The sequence below is a fragment of the Suillus paluster genome (genome assembly GCF_016628075.1).
Source record: "Suillus paluster strain FC165 chromosome Unknown EDB91scaffold_8, whole genome shotgun sequence".
Classification (NCBI taxonomy): Eukaryota; Fungi; Basidiomycota; class Agaricomycetes; order Boletales; family Suillaceae; genus Suillus; species Suillus paluster.
Window position 1 is genome coordinate 436,789 of NW_024537568.1, and position 14,202 is coordinate 450,990.

Consider the following 14,202-nt stretch of genomic DNA (forward strand, 5'->3'; position numbering starts at 1 on the left):
CAAACAAACTTCTCTTGTGTGCAATCATCAATTCTCGCTTGTACCATATAGGTCGGACAGGATACTCTGCGGCCAATTATGTTTGCGGGCAACGCACTAGTATGGCGGGGACGATGTAACCGTGAACAATCGACGAAAAGGATTTGAATCATGGCGATCTCTTTCTTCGGTCAGCATCAAGCCTCTTCGATCTTTCCCATATGTCGATGGTGACTTCCCGCTCAAGCATCGACGCCGCCAGCATCCTGTCTCACAGATGGGTATGACCGTCAAACGGACAGTAATAAAAGGCTCCGCACCTTGCCACCTTCATCGAGTGAATGAGATCGTCCGCTGTTATGGATGGGTCTTCTTGGCGATGACGCACAAAGTCCTCTTGAATGTGCTGCTTGAAAATCAGACACGTAGACGTGCTGTCCGATATGACACATACCCGAGACGTCTCCTCTGCGACTTGAACAGTTCCATAACATTGTTTTGCGGCCGCCAGGAAAGAACGGTATGCCGCCAACTTTACGGTATCAGGTAACTTTATCTGGTCTCTCGGTTTATACAGATCGGCCTCCAGAGAAGATTTTATTTCCAGAGGTACAGTGAATCCCGTCTGCCACGGAAGTGGGCGTCCGTAAGTGGCTTGAAATCGTATGAAAGCGGTGGTTGATAATACCTGGAAGAAGGCACTTTTCCACCCTTCACACAGCACAATTGTCACGATGTCCGTCGGAAATGGGAATTTACTGAATGGGAAGGAGTACTCGAGCGTCTGAGCATCCATAACTTCCTGGATAGCCTTGATGTTCATGATACCTACGTAACAAAGATATCAACCTGTTAATGTCAGACGTTACACATTGAATTTAATACCTTTCTCTACAAGCTTTCCCTCATGCACGTTATTCTCCGTTAGAAGTAAAGTGGTCCCATGCGGGACCTGCAGATAGCCTGAGTGCAAGTCTTCATCCTTGCTTTCAGGACTAAAGTTTTCCTTGTTCAGAAGATCCAGGGAGAGGGGCACTGTAAGATACTGCGGTAGCAAATCAGAGAGTATATAGTGAAGGGTAGGTAGTGCGGATGATGATGGTGCGGGCGAAGGAAAACGTGACAAAGTGAGTGACGGTAGCAGGAGTGGTGTGGCCCGAATGTACCTGTATCTTGCATGAGACGAGCTTGTCTTGAAAGATCGAGGAGAAACTGACACTTTTGCACAAAGTTCGAGAACCAGCCACTGCGCTGCGACCTCATCGCCTCCGAGGGCTTCGTCGGCAATCCATTTGATGAGATCATCTCGAGTAGTCGTTAACTCTTTTGCGGGCGGGGTATCGCCTGTAGATTGCAATTTGTGGCACAGAACATGAAGCGATGGGACCATGGGGGAAGAAGCTGCTTCTGATTCTGGATCGAGACTGGAATGAAATTGAGCATCAGTCGCGAAGATCGTCTGTGAACTCACGACTCGGACGTCAGAATTCCAATAAACGTTACGACGTCAGTAGCTTTGAGTGATTGAGCGGCTTCGTTATCATAAATCTAACGAATCATGAACATTCGTGTTTCTGCTCGATCATGCAGATCTACCTTGACTTGAACTCCGATATGCGGCGCATTTGGTACAGGAAACTTATGAGGTCGAGGTGGGTTTTGACTAGAAGAGCTAGCTGTGAACGTCAGACACAGATAACTCAGTTTATCACATCGAACATACTAGAATGCGATTGGGAAGTCAGTGCTTCAGTTCTCCAAGTAGTTTGCCCTGGCACCGTGACCGCCCACAAAGCAGTGGCTTCTTTGAGGTCACAATAATCAAAACTCGAGGGCCATTCACTAGCTGGCATATTCTGCGAGATCCCCCAACCACCACATTTATTTTCGCTCAGGCTCGCCAGATACATCTCTGGCGATGATGAAGTGTCCTGCACCATACCATGAAAGCGCACCAAAGATCTGTCTGTAAATGATTCAGGGGGATGGTTTAAATCCAACGGAAGGACCTGGCGCATCAGGATCAATAAAGACTGCTATGTCAATGCAAGATTGCATGTATCCGACCTCGCGAAGCGTATCATCGGATTTTAAGAAGACATCTGCGAAATGGCGAGCGACGACAGCAGGGAACTCATCAACATTTCCAGTAGTGCTCTTCATAAAGTTCTTGGACTACTTTTGTAGGATTGTTGATAGCATCTATGAGAAGAGCGGATACCATGATGAAAAGCGGAACTGGTTATGAGGGCGCGTTTCAGCCACCGACGCGCCTTCCACGTCCGATAGTAGTGCCAGCGTTACTAAGCAATGCGAAACCCTCGGCTGCATCATTTCGTGGCTGCGCTCAAGCGACTTGGATTTCACCACGACCATGCCTCTCTTCAGTCGCGCAAAGAAGCAGCGTGGTGATTCGGACAATGGCCAGGACCAGAATGGACAGCCCAAGAAGGAGAAAGGAGGCTGGAGGAGACCAGCAAGTTAGTCCGCTTGCCTAGATTCTTGGGAATACTCTGACGTCTGCTTACCACACTAGATACTGCGTTCAAACAACAGCGTCTCAAGGCCTGGCAGCCCATCTTGACGCCAAAAACAGTTCTTCCAACCCTATTCATCATTGGAATCATATTTGCGCCGATAGGCGGCTTACTGGTGTGGGGCAGCAGTCTTGTGAGTTCTAGGTCACCTTGTGCTGTTCACTATCTATAACTGTGATCGAAAAGGTGTCGGAAATGACATTCGACTATACCGATTGCTGGAATCTAACATCCGCAACGTCACCCACCAACCTAACTTTCACGAATATGCCTTCTTATTCATATAGTCTACGATCAGCAGATTCAGATAAAACAATCCAACCTCCCACATACGCTTACTACAATAACCCCGCAGCACCCGAGGATCAGAAGCATTCATGCTACATTCAATTCGACGTCGTATCTGACCTCGCTGCCCCGGTGTTCCAGTATTACAAGCTCACTAATTTCTACCAGAACAACCGTCGATACGTCCAGAGTTTAGATACCTCTCAATTGCAGGGTGACTACGTCGACCCGAGTTCTCTCAGTGGTGGCAATTGCAAGCCTCTTGCTGTCGATGCGAACAACAGGGCTTATTACCCCTGCGGTTTAATCGCTAACTCTGTTTTCAATGGTGCGTTCCATTGTACCAAAGTATGGGATTCTAACGACCTACTATTTCTGCAGACACCTTCTCTGGCTTTGCGCCTACAAGTGATCTGTCGGGCAACTCCAACTATAATTTCACCTCATCTGGCATCGCCTGGCCCGGCGAGGCTAAGAAATACAGCGCCACGTCGGGTTACACTAATAACCTCGATCAGGTTGTGCCTCCTCCGAACTGGGTGCTACGCTATCCAAACTACACCGACGCTAGTATGATACCAAACCTGCAAGAGGACGAGCACTTCCAGAACTGGATGCGAACGGCAGGTTTGCCGACATTTACTAAGCTCTATGGGCGCAACGATACTGGCACCCTGCCTGCGGGCGAATATCAAGTCCTTGTCTACATGAGTACGCTCATTGTCACTGCGACAGCTTCTCCTCTGACTGGTATGCTATTTTCAGATTATCCAGTTCAGGGCTACAAGGGAACGAAATCACTTGTCATTTCTACGGTTTCTTGGATAGGTGGCAAGAACCCATTCCTCGGTTGGGCTTATGTTGCAGCATCAGGTGTCTTTGTCTTCCTTGCATTAGCGGGAACTGTCCGACACCTTCTCAAGCCGAGGTATGATGATTTTTCATGTACCATGAGAAAATACGACTAATTGCGCTACAGACGTCTGGGGGATATGTCATTGTTGTCTTGGAACCGATAAGAGCATGTTGGATGTCACGAACACTCGTATGTACTGGAACCTGGCCGATTGACCCTGTAATATCATTCCATGAACTTACCCACAGCACGTCATATTTTATCCATTCTATGAGATTGCTATAGTGAAGGGGTATAGCCGATGCCGTCACATCTTATTATAACGCAACCTGATGGGTTCTCTTCGAGAAGAAATGTAGCGCCAGTCATTTGCTCCGCTATTTTTATTGCCGTCCTGTGTGTGGAAAGATGGGTTGAGCCGTGGTAGATTGATGCCAACAGTAAGGGTGATCTCACCTTGTGTGATCGGTCAGAGGCCCGGTCTTGACTTCTGAACGGCCCTTTGCTAGAGCCATGAAAATAGCTATTTGGTCCTTTGATGAGAGTCAGGATTTAAAAAAAAGCGAACTCTAACACAGCAAATTGCTAACCTGTAAATACTCATCTATGCATCCATCATGACCAAGATTACGAAGGAGCTCATCTGCAGCTTCGTTGCCAATCTCCTCTGGAGCCTTGCTCTTCGTGCTGACTGACGAACCCCCTATAATACAGCCGTTCTCAGTCTCAGCGAGTAGTAATATTCCCCCTCCACTTCCAAAAGTCTGCTCCTGGGTCTCTCTGATCGCGTTAATCCGGATAGCAGTCGGAGAAATACCACCAGCCAATAGTCTAGTACGGGCAGCGTTTTTCATGCGTTCAGCAAGAATGAAAGGAAGCCCTCCCACCCGAGCTTCACCCCTGATGACCTGAACAGGTCCTCTCTCTGTAAGCGTTACTGGAGGAAGCGCCTCGGCGATTTGGGGCACACTACAAAACACGACACCCCCTCCTTTTGGGAAGTATCCTCGTCGCAGAATCTTGAGCGCAACGTCTACGCCAAAATGTCGTTTCATGAATGGTAAGAAAACATGCTGGGTATAATCTATCTGAGGAGCTTGCGATGCATTCGTCCCTCCGCGCAGAGTCAGCTGGGAAGGCGTAGTCGGCGAGGAAGAAAATAGCAAGCATGGCAAGGCGAGTTGGAGAAGCAAGGTCGTGGAGCTTGCTGTTCCGGGGTCAGCAGTTAATGTTCTAGGTAGTTCTATTTTTCCTGGCTTGAAGGTAACGCTGGTAGATCCCAAGTCCACGCCTTCTGATTCACCTGCGGAAATCGTGGTTGCGAGATTGATCCCTCCAGGATTGGAGTGAGTCAAATTGAAATGCAAAGCCCCTAGTGGTACATACCTGTTTCATGCTGTTTTCGGAGCCCGGGGGGTCTTCGATTGCTACGAATATTGGCTATGGAGATTGGTTTGGACAATAGGGCAGAGAGAGCGACTGCGTTGCGAAGAAGCTGACCGCCACCTTCACAAAAGCTTCCATCAATGTGCGCGATAGTGGAAGTCATCGCTTGAGCTTGAAATGGAATCTCTTGAATTCCAAATTTAGTAATCCAGTAAGTTGGCCCGTGCGCAGGTTCTGTTTCTATAAAAGGGATCTCTCGATAATATGAATCCTTACCACTCTGGCCTTTTGGCTTAGATCAAGTGTAGTATCTGTTCTTAATAGTTTAACCACTATTATGAGGGCACCGCCCTCATTCTTTGGTTATCAAATTTTTGCCGCCCTTGTTCTTTCGAGCTCTGCTTGCAACTCGAAGGACATGATGACCTTGCTACTGCACTGCCGGCTTGTGTCGTCGGGGGATCTCTTTTCCCCTCGCTCTTTCTCTTCGTTGAGTGGCTACTGTATTGTCTCTTGACTTTACATGGTGCTTGGCAAACAGAATTGGCATCTTAGTAGTTAATGGAATGCTTTGATTGTAATAACTGTTTGATGCTGTGATATGTTCACTTGACGTCAGGAAAGACTCCTTGGTTAGAACTACTGAGATCCCAGTATCAAAAACAATGTTTTGTAGTTAATGTTGTCCTAAGTAACAATGTCTCTGGATGATAATCTACGCAGATGCATAGTGAGAAATGACACTATTATTTGTGAAAGAAGGAACAGGTGGTAACTAGTGTACTGGGGTATCTCCATGAGTCCTCTGAATTAGTGCAAACATATGTATGGGCAATCATAATGAAGACCGACCCTGGACTACCGCTGAAGTCCAGATCCAAGCTAGAGAACGACATGAGCTCCAAGTTAAGAATACACGGAAGGATGAACTCACTGCATTTCGTTGTCGCGGAAGCCATGCAGTAGGAGCAGGCTTGCCTTTCGACGGATTCGATGAGTTTCGAAGCTTGGCCATGCCGCTGTTGAGCACGCAGCTGGACATTAGCGCGAACTCTTTGCGATATTGCTTCTCGGCGTCGAGACGCAGTGCCTGGATGGGTGGATTCGTCAACTCCGAGCAAAATTCTGATTATACACAATCCGCGTACCCTCTCGCGTTGAACTTCCTCCTTCAAATCTTTGATTTGAGTCTGGAAGCTGCCCTCGGCCTCTTCGAAAGATGACTGTACGACAGTGCACCTATCAGATCATTAACGAGGTGAGTTGACCTAAAACTCACCGTCGAACGGCCGGCGAGTTTGGCTTGCTCTTCCTTGAAAAGTTTGTCCTGAGACTTGATAAACTAAATGCAGAAGAGCGACAATGAGCGGAAAACATCGATACTTGGCCGTACCACATACCTGCCGTGCCTTAGCAAGCTTATCTTGGGCAGTTTTCAATTGCTCCTTGACGACCACATTATCTTCGTGCAATGTCAGTAACCTTGACTTGATGTCTTCTGGTACGTCTTTGCCAGACAGGGATGCTCGCAGGTCACTAGTGACTGTCAGCGGTGCGGGCCAACATCATAACTGCAACGACCTACCCAAAGTCTCGCTCACGCTGAAGCATCTTCTCCCTCTGACCAATACCTTGGCTTTGCAGGTTCACCTTCTCTAGCAAGAGCGCATTAACCTGCTCCAGTTGCATCTTATTCTTCTCGCTTAGCTCCCTAATCTGGTTCTTCAAGCGAGTCACGTCAGCTTCCATCCCCGCCTTGTCTTCGTTGAGGGATTCTCGCAATGATGCAAGAATGTCGAGTTGGTCTTTGTTTACAAGGTTCACTGTGAAGCACCGTCAGTCAATAAAGAATAGCCCTACCAATATCCAAAGACTTACGATCTGATTTCGTAATTGTCAGCTCCCTCTTCTGCGTCTCGAAGGCGACTTCCAGTTCGGCGTGCTCTTTCCGTAAAGAATCCAATTGATCCACTGTCTCGTTAAGACGTTGTCGTAGCGCGATTGCAGCTTCCGGCCTGTGAACGAGTTGACTTGGATGCTCGTATGAAAGAGATTCACCTACCCGTCACCTAGCGCTTTACCACTCCGGATTTCTTCGAGGTCGCGTTGTAACACCAGTTTTTCTCGATGGGCAGTCATATAATCTGCTTCGTACCGTGCCTTCATCCTATTAGCGTCCTCTAGCAGGTTCTCGAGGACTAGTATACGGCTGGCATCCGCTTCGTTCTTCTTGACGGATGTTAACTCCCGCTGCAACTTTTTCACCTGCAGCTTCAAATCTGTCATCGTCGTTCCTGTGATGGCGTCATCCAGCTCTCCATCAAGACCAAATGAGTCGCCCATAAGCTCTTCCTCGGTGAGCTCATCGTTGTTCCCTGTATGCTCTGTAGACTGTGTCTCGGTCTTTAACGTGGTAGGTGCCCGATGCGAAGTTAGTTCCATCTCGCGCATGCGCTCCTGGTACAACTCCAACATCTCGGTGTCCTTCTTGCGCTCCTCAGAAGTGATCTTCAACTTCGTACGGGTTTGTTCCAACTCAAACTTCACTGTCTCGACCTCTTGTGACCGTGTTGAAACCTTTCCTTCAAGTTCGGCGATCTGGTTCTTGTAAGACTCCATGAGTGGTTTGAACGCGGCGACCTTGCGGTAGTCCTCCTCGAGCGCTGCATTCTTGTCGACGAGATTGGCATTTTGTTTCTCCAGCGACTGGATGACAGGTCATTGAAGGAGATCAGAACGGTTACAGAAGACAGACCTTGACGTGTTGTCGTAAGTCAGCACCCTCCTGGAGTTTCTTCTTATACTTCTCCATGACGTTCTCGGTCTTCTGTAGTTTGTCGGCTGCATGTCGATACCTATGTATAGTGAGTAAAAGTGGTGGATTACATCTCAAAATAAGACACATACTCGTCTAATTGGTCTTTGAGGCGCGCAGCCTCGTCAGCTTTGACCTGCAACTCGTCGATTCGCCGTGTAAGGTCAGTCACCAGCGACGTGTGTTTGTCAAGCTCGGCCTCCGCCATGGCAAGGTTATCTTCGCTCTTTTGGCTAGCATCTCCGCAGGCATAAGACTGAATCTGGCGGAGCAGTTCAATCATGTACTCACAGCTCAGTCCGAAGGCGCTCAATCTCGGCCCGCATCATCCCGTAAGCATTGTCATTGCGTCTGCTCTCGATCTCCCTTTGAGCTTCTCGTAACCGTGTCAGTGCATCGTCCTTTTCGGAGACCGCATCATCGTAATTGGTTTGTAGCGTTCTGTGCTCTTCGAGAAGCGTCTGGTAGACCTTCTCTACAGTCTCCTTCTCTGAGAGGATCTGGCTTCTTTCTGATTGTATAAGGTAGTAATGGTCGTCTCTGTGAATCCCATCAGTGCACTTATAGCTTATTCTTCACAAACAACTACTGACTCTGTCATGCTGGCTTCTCCGACACCGATATCCCCTTGAGAAGCACTGATCTTGACCATGACCTACGCGCACGTATCATCAATCGTGAATTCTCCACGCGCCCAATCGACACACCTGCTCAATAGCCTTCATCAAAAAATGCTGATCCTCCTCACTCAACTTCTGAATCCGATCAATAATCTCCTTGTTCTGCTCGCACTGCACCGCAATCGCGATCGTTATCCGGCACATGATGAGCGTCGCGCCGACATGACGGTCCTTCGCAATTGCCTGCAAATCTGGGACTTCGAGTCCGCTGGTAGGTTTCTGCAGGACTTCAGCGAAGTACTGCGTAAGGAGTCGGTAGAGACGCTTGAGTGCGCTGAATCGGAGAACCCAGTTGTCGGAGAGCTGTGCGGAGGACCTGCTGAACTGTCTGAAGTAATCTGCGTCTCTGACGGTAATGTTTCAGTCTCTTCTGATCGTATACGGATGGACGACATGAGACGTACACCAGAGCGAGGACATCGAAGAGCGCGGCGCCATCGCTAAGGTCGGCAACGGTAGTGACTGGCCGCGCTAGGTTGAAAGTCGCAAAAAAAGAGATGAAGGCGTTGATCTCTTTTCTCTCCTGCTCAGACATGGCTGTCAGGATTGCGAGCTCGCAGCGGTGGTGGTGGTAGGTAAGTACTAGGGAGGACCCTGTCTCCACGAACGCGTCCCAAGCACTATCGCTTACTTACATAATCGGAATGTCCACTTGATGCATTGACTTGTTCCACCAGTGCCACCGTAAGCTACATGATGTTTGGTTTCGGGACTGGTTGCAGCTAGTTGCTTGACAAGGCCTACTAACAGGAAGCATGATCTTGTATCCTAAACAACTACTAAACCACGGTTATAGATCACACTACAAGCGCCCATTCGTAAAGTATTTCAATAAGCAAGCTTCCTACGCATCCGAAGCCTTCGCATGCAGTTTGTCCACCTCTTCATAAACTTTTGTCCAATCACGACAAACAGCATCGTACCCCCTAACGGCGGATCCCAGGTTATTCACCGCCGGCTCGATTCTCATATTGGGGTGGCATAGAATCGATTGGCGAAGATAATTCATGCAGTGACGAGTGATCATTGATGGGGGTCGCGCCGCTGCGTAGTTGTCACGGATGATTCCCAGGCACTTGAGCTGGTGAAAGAGAGTCACTGTATAAGTGTGACTTTGACCCGTCTCTGGATCGGTGATGTTGACAGCGTGTCCTCCACGCGGAATAAGTTTCGCATACTCTTCTCCCCCCTCATCCGTAACTACGCTGTAGTGCGCCGTTTGGTCTACTCGCATGCATACTGGCTCTCCGAAATCCACTTGAAGGGCTAAATCTGATCGTAGCAGCGTTAGCCAAGTCTGTAGGACACGCTAAAGAAACCTTGTAGTACCGTGGCTGAGAGCTACTCCTTTGAGGGACGGTATGTTGTTGTATGACCAAGGCCTTCGTGCGGTAAGAAGAAGTTTGCTAAGGCCAATGCTTGCAACAGCAAGCAGTACCACTGTTGCGAAGGTAATGACAAGTCGTTTCATTGTCGTCCGCACTGCCATGTTGGGGAAATCTCGTTCAAATATGCGGCAATATCGGTGGTTCCCATCAGAATCACTGCATGTCACATGAGTGCTTGAGTATATTGAATTTCATTGTACAATCATGATATAGTCCTGCAAATGGGGTCAAATATCTATCTTTATGCGCGATATGTACGGCTCAGGGGAACCAAAGTGATAAACGAAACTGGGAGGCAATAAGTAAGAGTAACAAAGGAGGTATGTGACGCCGAATCAAGTATGAACTAGTCTTGTGGTCGTGAAATTTGAATACGTCGTTTGTACTCCCAAATGTGATGGCTAAGGATGCTTCGCATATGCCATACCTGCAACGCGCGTCAGCGTGCGCCGATCCGTCACTCTTTTCCCCAATGTTAAACCCTCCAACTGCATCCAAGCTTTATATACAGTCAATTACTACAAGTTCGTCAGTCATGCTCCACATAATTGCGGTACATACTCACTCTCACTTCTATCCACCTCATCATCATTACTCCCGGAGTAAGGAGCAGCACTGACTGCTAGGATTTGTGCGAAGGCAACAGACAAGAGTAGGACGTAGAAGCCGAGTCTACTGATGTTAAGCATGATCATGGTACTCTTCGTGAAGATTTGCTGTTTAAGACGCGTTGTTTTGCGCGAGATGAGGCTTGAGGTTGGGAGTTCCGCCCTTTAAATATCAGTTCGGTGAGGGTTTATCTATACAAGGAAGTACAACAGCTTTCGCACTTGATTCTCATTGCAGTCGATTGAGAAATCTCTTTGACCCTGGCGCAACGATGGGTCCCGACTTGTCAATGTTATGATAAACCTTGCCATGCGCACATGTGAACTCACATACTGGCCGTACATCGCGCGCACTATGAAGCGTTGCCTGATGGCAGCCAGAGCTCCTTGTGGTGTTTGATTTTTGCGAAGCTCCAGCCGTTGGAGTTATGCGGATATATTCCCCCTTGCGAACAATTAAGCGCCATGATTGAGAACAGCACCGTGTTCGTGCTTCTTCCCTTCTGCCGTTTTTGTTTATCCATATCATTGAAGCCGACGACGAGTGGCGGTGAAATGCGAACTTCTCTGAAGCGTTTTGTATTGTTTTGATCAGACGTCTTGGTCAGGGGCAACGCTATTCGAGGAAGGGGGCGTCGTCACTTGCGGTGTATCTTAGATGGCATCATACCTCCCATGTGCAGTGGCTGCACAGATGGCCGCGCCATGTGAAAGTATGCACATCTCTTCGTACGTGCGGTATATATATATATCGGCGTGCGGTTGATTTATGTACACGGAGCCGAGGCCAACTGTGAACCGCTATTAATATTGATTCTCCACACGTCCGATCAACGCACCTGCTCCATCACTTGCATCAAAGAATACTGGTCATCCACACTCAACCTTCTTCTGGATGCGGTCGAGAATCTCCTTATTCCGCTCTGATCGTGAGCGTCACACTGAAATGATGAATGTCCTCGGCAACCGTCTGCAAGTTTCCGGGACTTTGAGGCCACTGGTACGCTTCTGCAGGGCTCTCACGAAGTACTGCATAGGGAGTCGGTAGAATGATTTAAGCACGCTGAAGTTGACAGATATAGTGAGATATTGCCATGGATGTACGTTATGTACATGTAAGACGGGTAACAATCTGCCCCACCTCCTTTAACCCCTATATAATTTCGAAAACAAAAGTGTCGAGCAGAACAGCGCCGATGCAAAGAGATAGAACACTCTCCCTTCTTTCATGGGGTCGCCATTTGCGAGGAAATTGCGCAGCGGGAGAAAGATCAGGCCGACGATAAAATTGACCGTCCCTTGAAAAAGAAGTCAGAGATGGGAGTTTAAGGGCACAGATGAATAATTACAGTTCAGTGACAAACCCACTGATGAAATGGCGGACACGGCCTGTATGGGGTCAGTGAAGGAATGATGTACTTGGTGAAAAAACTAACATGGGGAGGTGCCACCTCGGGGATGATGACAAATGGAATGGGACCTAATCCAAAGGCAAACGACCTTCGATATGACATGAGTTGCGCACAGGAGTCAGACATGAACCACAGACATAACAAAGGCGGTGATCGCAATACTGGACAAAGTCACGAGGCCGCTATTCAACCCATAGCCAACAGCCAGGTGAGACAGAAGAGCGCCGGCGACTGATAATTGGATCAGTTGTTTCCTTCCCACTCGCTAAGCACTTGTGTTTAGTGGCTGCAAATACTTGAACATGACCAAGCTTGCCTCAATAAGGAAGATCGGCGGGAAAGTCATGAAAAAGTTGACGATTGTGATTGCCAGGGAGACATATGGTGCTAGTTCGGGAAGGGATTTGGAGAGTATATCATTACTGTAGTACAAGACTATGGTATGTTGAGAAGGATTATATCGTGCGGGAAGTTGTTCTGCTCACCTGCGTTGACTCCTGATATTTGTTGGGACATCATAGCAACAATAATTGTCAGTAGAGGTCGGCGAAGCTCAGTAGAGGCAAACAGTTGAGGAATCGTCAATGCAGACTGGCGACCAGTTGAGCGGCGTTCTGTAGCGCTATCACCGTCCGACAACAGAGGTTCCTCGCTGTCTCGTTCTTCAGCTAAAAAGAATATCAGAGAATTGTCTCGGCAAGTCAATATCTGCTCACGATCTGTACGCGAAATACCATGATTTTCGCCCCACAGTCTGCGAATAGCTAATTTCTGTTGATCCACGAGTCCCTTTCGATTGAGATATGAGGGAGACTCTACGACAAACGGGCTCATGAAATACTGGAACATGGATATCCCAGAAGAGATGAATAGAACCAAACGCCATTGTCGTGGAGTGGCGAGTCCAAAGCCCATTCCTTGGGTGACCATAATACCGATGACTATGGCCAGCTGTGTTAGAACACCTAATGAGAAAGTCCATCAATACTGCTAGTAAATGGCACACTAAGAAACAGCGTGAACCCAGGTTTCCCTTGATTTTTGCGGGTGCAATCTCAGACAGGTATATAGGACAGATACAAATGCCCAGGCCTGCTGCAAGGCCAACAAGAAATCTGCGGGCGTGGGAGATTGATATAGTAAATTTTGCTAGTATGAAGCACGCACCTGCCCAGAATGAGCGGACCGACAGAAGCAGACAGCCCGAATACCGCAGAGCCAACAGCTGCGAGCGCAGCACTAAGACGAGAAGCCCCTTTCCGCCCATAACGGTCCATGGCAATGTTAGCGGTCAGACTGCCGAAGAAGCCTCCAACGGTGTAGATGGACGTAACTACAGAAAAGGTTGCGTCGGACATGGGGATACAGGTGGGCAGACCATAGTACATTGGGGCAGTTTCATCGATAATTTTACACGTTAGGACAGCCTGTAGCTGATTCAAAGCGGACGTGTGATAACCATACTTGTAGAAGGACATTGAGATGAGGGCAGGAACTTGGGTAGAGAGCATCATCGGATAAATACCTGGAATGAAACAGTGAGGACCCATAGGCATACGAGCCAACCATACTTGGTGAAGGTGTGAGCACCCTCCATCTGAAACTTGAGAACCGCAGCTGCAGCGCTGGAGGACGGACAGTTGCTTCCGCGGCTTCCCACGCACAACTGACATAATATGTCAAAGTCACGTGCACGCAGTTACAGCGCTTGCATCCCATGGGACTTTGTTGTTCGGTTGCCTAAACCTTGGCAAACCCTGACTTGTTCAACTTGAAACAATTCTCCAGTCCGTCTATTTACTGCGTATAGTCGGAATGGACCATCGCCAGTCTAGCCGTTGTAGTACACCACGCACTCTTTTTCTGTGGTTGCTGTGGACTGTTGGGGCCGTCAAGTACTGGTATGTCACGTCTGTGGGAAATCTTGTTTGACTGACGGTGTCATGAACTGTATTCTTAAAGCCCAAATTAAGTATAAGCACTTAATATTACTATTGCCGCCTTGCAGCGTCTGACACGTTACTGCCGCTGTGTTTTCCCTCCGCTCGCCGTTGTAATATTGTTGTGTTGAGGACTTGACAATGTGAGCACTTCGTACAGCAGTGACAGGTGACCCCGCCAGACATACCACGTCAAGGCATGAGTTGCAGCGATCGCTTTTGGAAGATCTGCATGATTATCATTAATATTCAAGGTTCTCCAGGGTCCCCATGATCAGGTCATACGGTACTTCCACATGATGACGGTCATTCG

The 14,202-nt window shown here is 48.3% G+C and overlaps 6 protein-coding genes across 6 annotated transcripts; 1 reads left to right on the forward strand and 5 right to left on the reverse strand.

The window, feature by feature from the left end:
* Positions 1-27: 27 nt before the first annotated feature.
* On the reverse strand, positions 28-2,275 carry EDB91DRAFT_825264 (putative alanine racemase-domain-containing protein). The gene is made up of 10 exons (XM_041328524.1): positions 2,047-2,275; positions 1,703-1,988; positions 1,576-1,655; positions 1,451-1,527; positions 1,197-1,403; positions 865-1,145; positions 668-807; positions 434-604; positions 300-385; positions 28-245 (listed from the first exon to the last, which is right to left on the reverse strand). Exons 1-10 carry the CDS (start codon positions 2,140-2,142, stop codon positions 149-151), a joined length of 1,521 nt encoding a protein of 506 aa, XP_041180978.1. The 5' UTR covers positions 2,143-2,275; the 3' UTR covers positions 28-148.
* A 78-nt stretch (positions 2,276-2,353) lies between these two features.
* Positions 2,354-3,823, forward strand: EDB91DRAFT_1079076 (ligand-effect modulator 3 family; the record flags this gene model as incomplete). The annotated part of the gene is made up of 6 exons (XM_041315090.1): positions 2,354-2,459; positions 2,516-2,649; positions 2,703-3,132; positions 3,186-3,554; positions 3,579-3,732; positions 3,784-3,823. 6 exons carry the CDS (start codon positions 2,354-2,356, stop codon positions 3,821-3,823), a joined length of 1,233 nt encoding a protein of 410 aa, XP_041180979.1.
* Positions 3,570-5,213, reverse strand: EDB91DRAFT_1197651 (RNA 3'-terminal phosphate cyclase). Its single transcript, XM_041320610.1, has 4 exons — positions 5,047-5,213; positions 4,251-4,993; positions 4,117-4,193; positions 3,570-4,054 (listed from the first exon to the last, which is right to left on the reverse strand). Exons 1-4 carry the CDS (start codon positions 5,207-5,209, stop codon positions 3,940-3,942), a joined length of 1,098 nt encoding a protein of 365 aa, XP_041180980.1. The 5' UTR covers positions 5,210-5,213; the 3' UTR covers positions 3,570-3,939.
* Positions 5,214-5,733: 520 nt separating this feature from the next.
* On the reverse strand, positions 5,734-9,216 carry EDB91DRAFT_825782 (HOOK-domain-containing protein). Its single transcript, XM_041328526.1, has 14 exons — positions 8,946-9,216; positions 8,569-8,887; positions 8,455-8,516; positions 8,153-8,401; positions 7,954-8,094; positions 7,802-7,901; positions 7,109-7,752; positions 6,925-7,061; positions 6,632-6,869; positions 6,447-6,582; positions 6,326-6,388; positions 6,195-6,269; positions 5,981-6,136; positions 5,734-5,928 (listed from the first exon to the last, which is right to left on the reverse strand). Exons 1-14 carry the CDS (start codon positions 9,074-9,076, stop codon positions 5,905-5,907), a joined length of 2,475 nt encoding a protein of 824 aa, XP_041180981.1. The 5' UTR covers positions 9,077-9,216; the 3' UTR covers positions 5,734-5,904.
* Positions 9,217-9,223: 7 nt separating this feature from the next.
* On the reverse strand, positions 9,224-9,893 carry EDB91DRAFT_1111695 (uncharacterized protein). Its single transcript, XM_041317767.1, has one exon. It carries the CDS (start codon positions 9,773-9,775, stop codon positions 9,386-9,388), a length of 390 nt encoding a protein of 129 aa, XP_041180982.1. The 5' UTR covers positions 9,776-9,893; the 3' UTR covers positions 9,224-9,385.
* Positions 9,894-11,550: 1,657 nt separating this feature from the next.
* Positions 11,551-13,639, reverse strand: EDB91DRAFT_1111713 (general substrate transporter). Its single transcript, XM_041317768.1, has 10 exons — positions 13,475-13,639; positions 13,117-13,412; positions 12,973-13,064; positions 12,666-12,914; positions 12,435-12,617; positions 12,266-12,384; positions 12,087-12,214; positions 11,974-12,037; positions 11,887-11,926; positions 11,551-11,835 (listed from the first exon to the last, which is right to left on the reverse strand). The coding sequence occupies exons 1-10, from the start codon at positions 13,544-13,546 to the stop codon at positions 11,684-11,686; spliced, it is 1,395 nt and encodes a 464-aa protein (XP_041180983.1). The 5' UTR covers positions 13,547-13,639; the 3' UTR covers positions 11,551-11,683.
* Positions 13,640-14,202: the final 563 nt, after the last annotated feature.

Excerpts from the sequence above, each read along its gene's own strand:
- EDB91DRAFT_825264 (XM_041328524.1), bottom strand. The coding sequence starts at position 2,142 with ATGAAGAGCACTACTGGAAATGTTGATGAGTTCCCTGCTGTCGTCGCT. Across the intron at positions 605-667 it reads GGAAAAGTGCCTTCTTCCAG|ACGGGATTCACTGTACCTCT; the intron begins GTATTATCAACC and ends CTTCCGTGGCAG. Across the intron at positions 246-299 it reads CACTCGATGAAGGTGGCAAG|GATGCTGGCGGCGTCGATGC; the intron begins GTGCGGAGCCTT and ends TCTGTGAGACAG.
- EDB91DRAFT_1197651 (XM_041320610.1), bottom strand. The coding sequence starts at position 5,209 with ATGACTTCCACTATCGCGCACATTGATGGAAGCTTTTGTGAAGGTGGC. Across the intron at positions 4,194-4,250 it reads GCATAGATGAGTATTTACAG|GACCAAATAGCTATTTTCAT; the intron begins GTTAGCAATTTG and ends CTCTCATCAAAG. Across the intron at positions 4,055-4,116 it reads CCTCTGACCGATCACACAAG|GACGGCAATAAAAATAGCGG; the intron begins GTGAGATCACCC and ends TTCCACACACAG.
- EDB91DRAFT_825782 (XM_041328526.1), bottom strand. The coding sequence starts at position 9,076 with ATGTCTGAGCAGGAGAGAAAAGAGATCAACGCCTTCATCTCTTTTTTT. Across the intron at positions 8,517-8,568 it reads TGATGAAGGCTATTGAGCAG|GTCATGGTCAAGATCAGTGC; the intron begins GTGTGTCGATTG and ends ACGTGCGCGTAG. Across the intron at positions 7,902-7,953 it reads CTCAAAGACCAATTAGACGA|GTATCGACATGCAGCCGACA; the intron begins GTATGTGTCTTA and ends CACTATACATAG.
- EDB91DRAFT_1111695 (XM_041317767.1), bottom strand. The coding sequence starts at position 9,775 with ATGCGAGTAGACCAAACGGCGCACTACAGCGTAGTTACGGATGAGGGG.
- EDB91DRAFT_1111713 (XM_041317768.1), bottom strand. The coding sequence starts at position 13,546 with ATGGAGGGTGCTCACACCTTCACCAAGTATGGTTGGCTCGTATGCCTA. Across the intron at positions 12,618-12,665 it reads TGGTATTTCGCGTACAGATC|CTGAAGAACGAGACAGCGAG; the intron begins GTGAGCAGATAT and ends TATTCTTTTTAG. Across the intron at positions 12,215-12,265 it reads CGCCGATCTTCCTTATTGAG|CGAGTGGGAAGGAAACAACT; the intron begins GCAAGCTTGGTC and ends ACAAGTGCTTAG.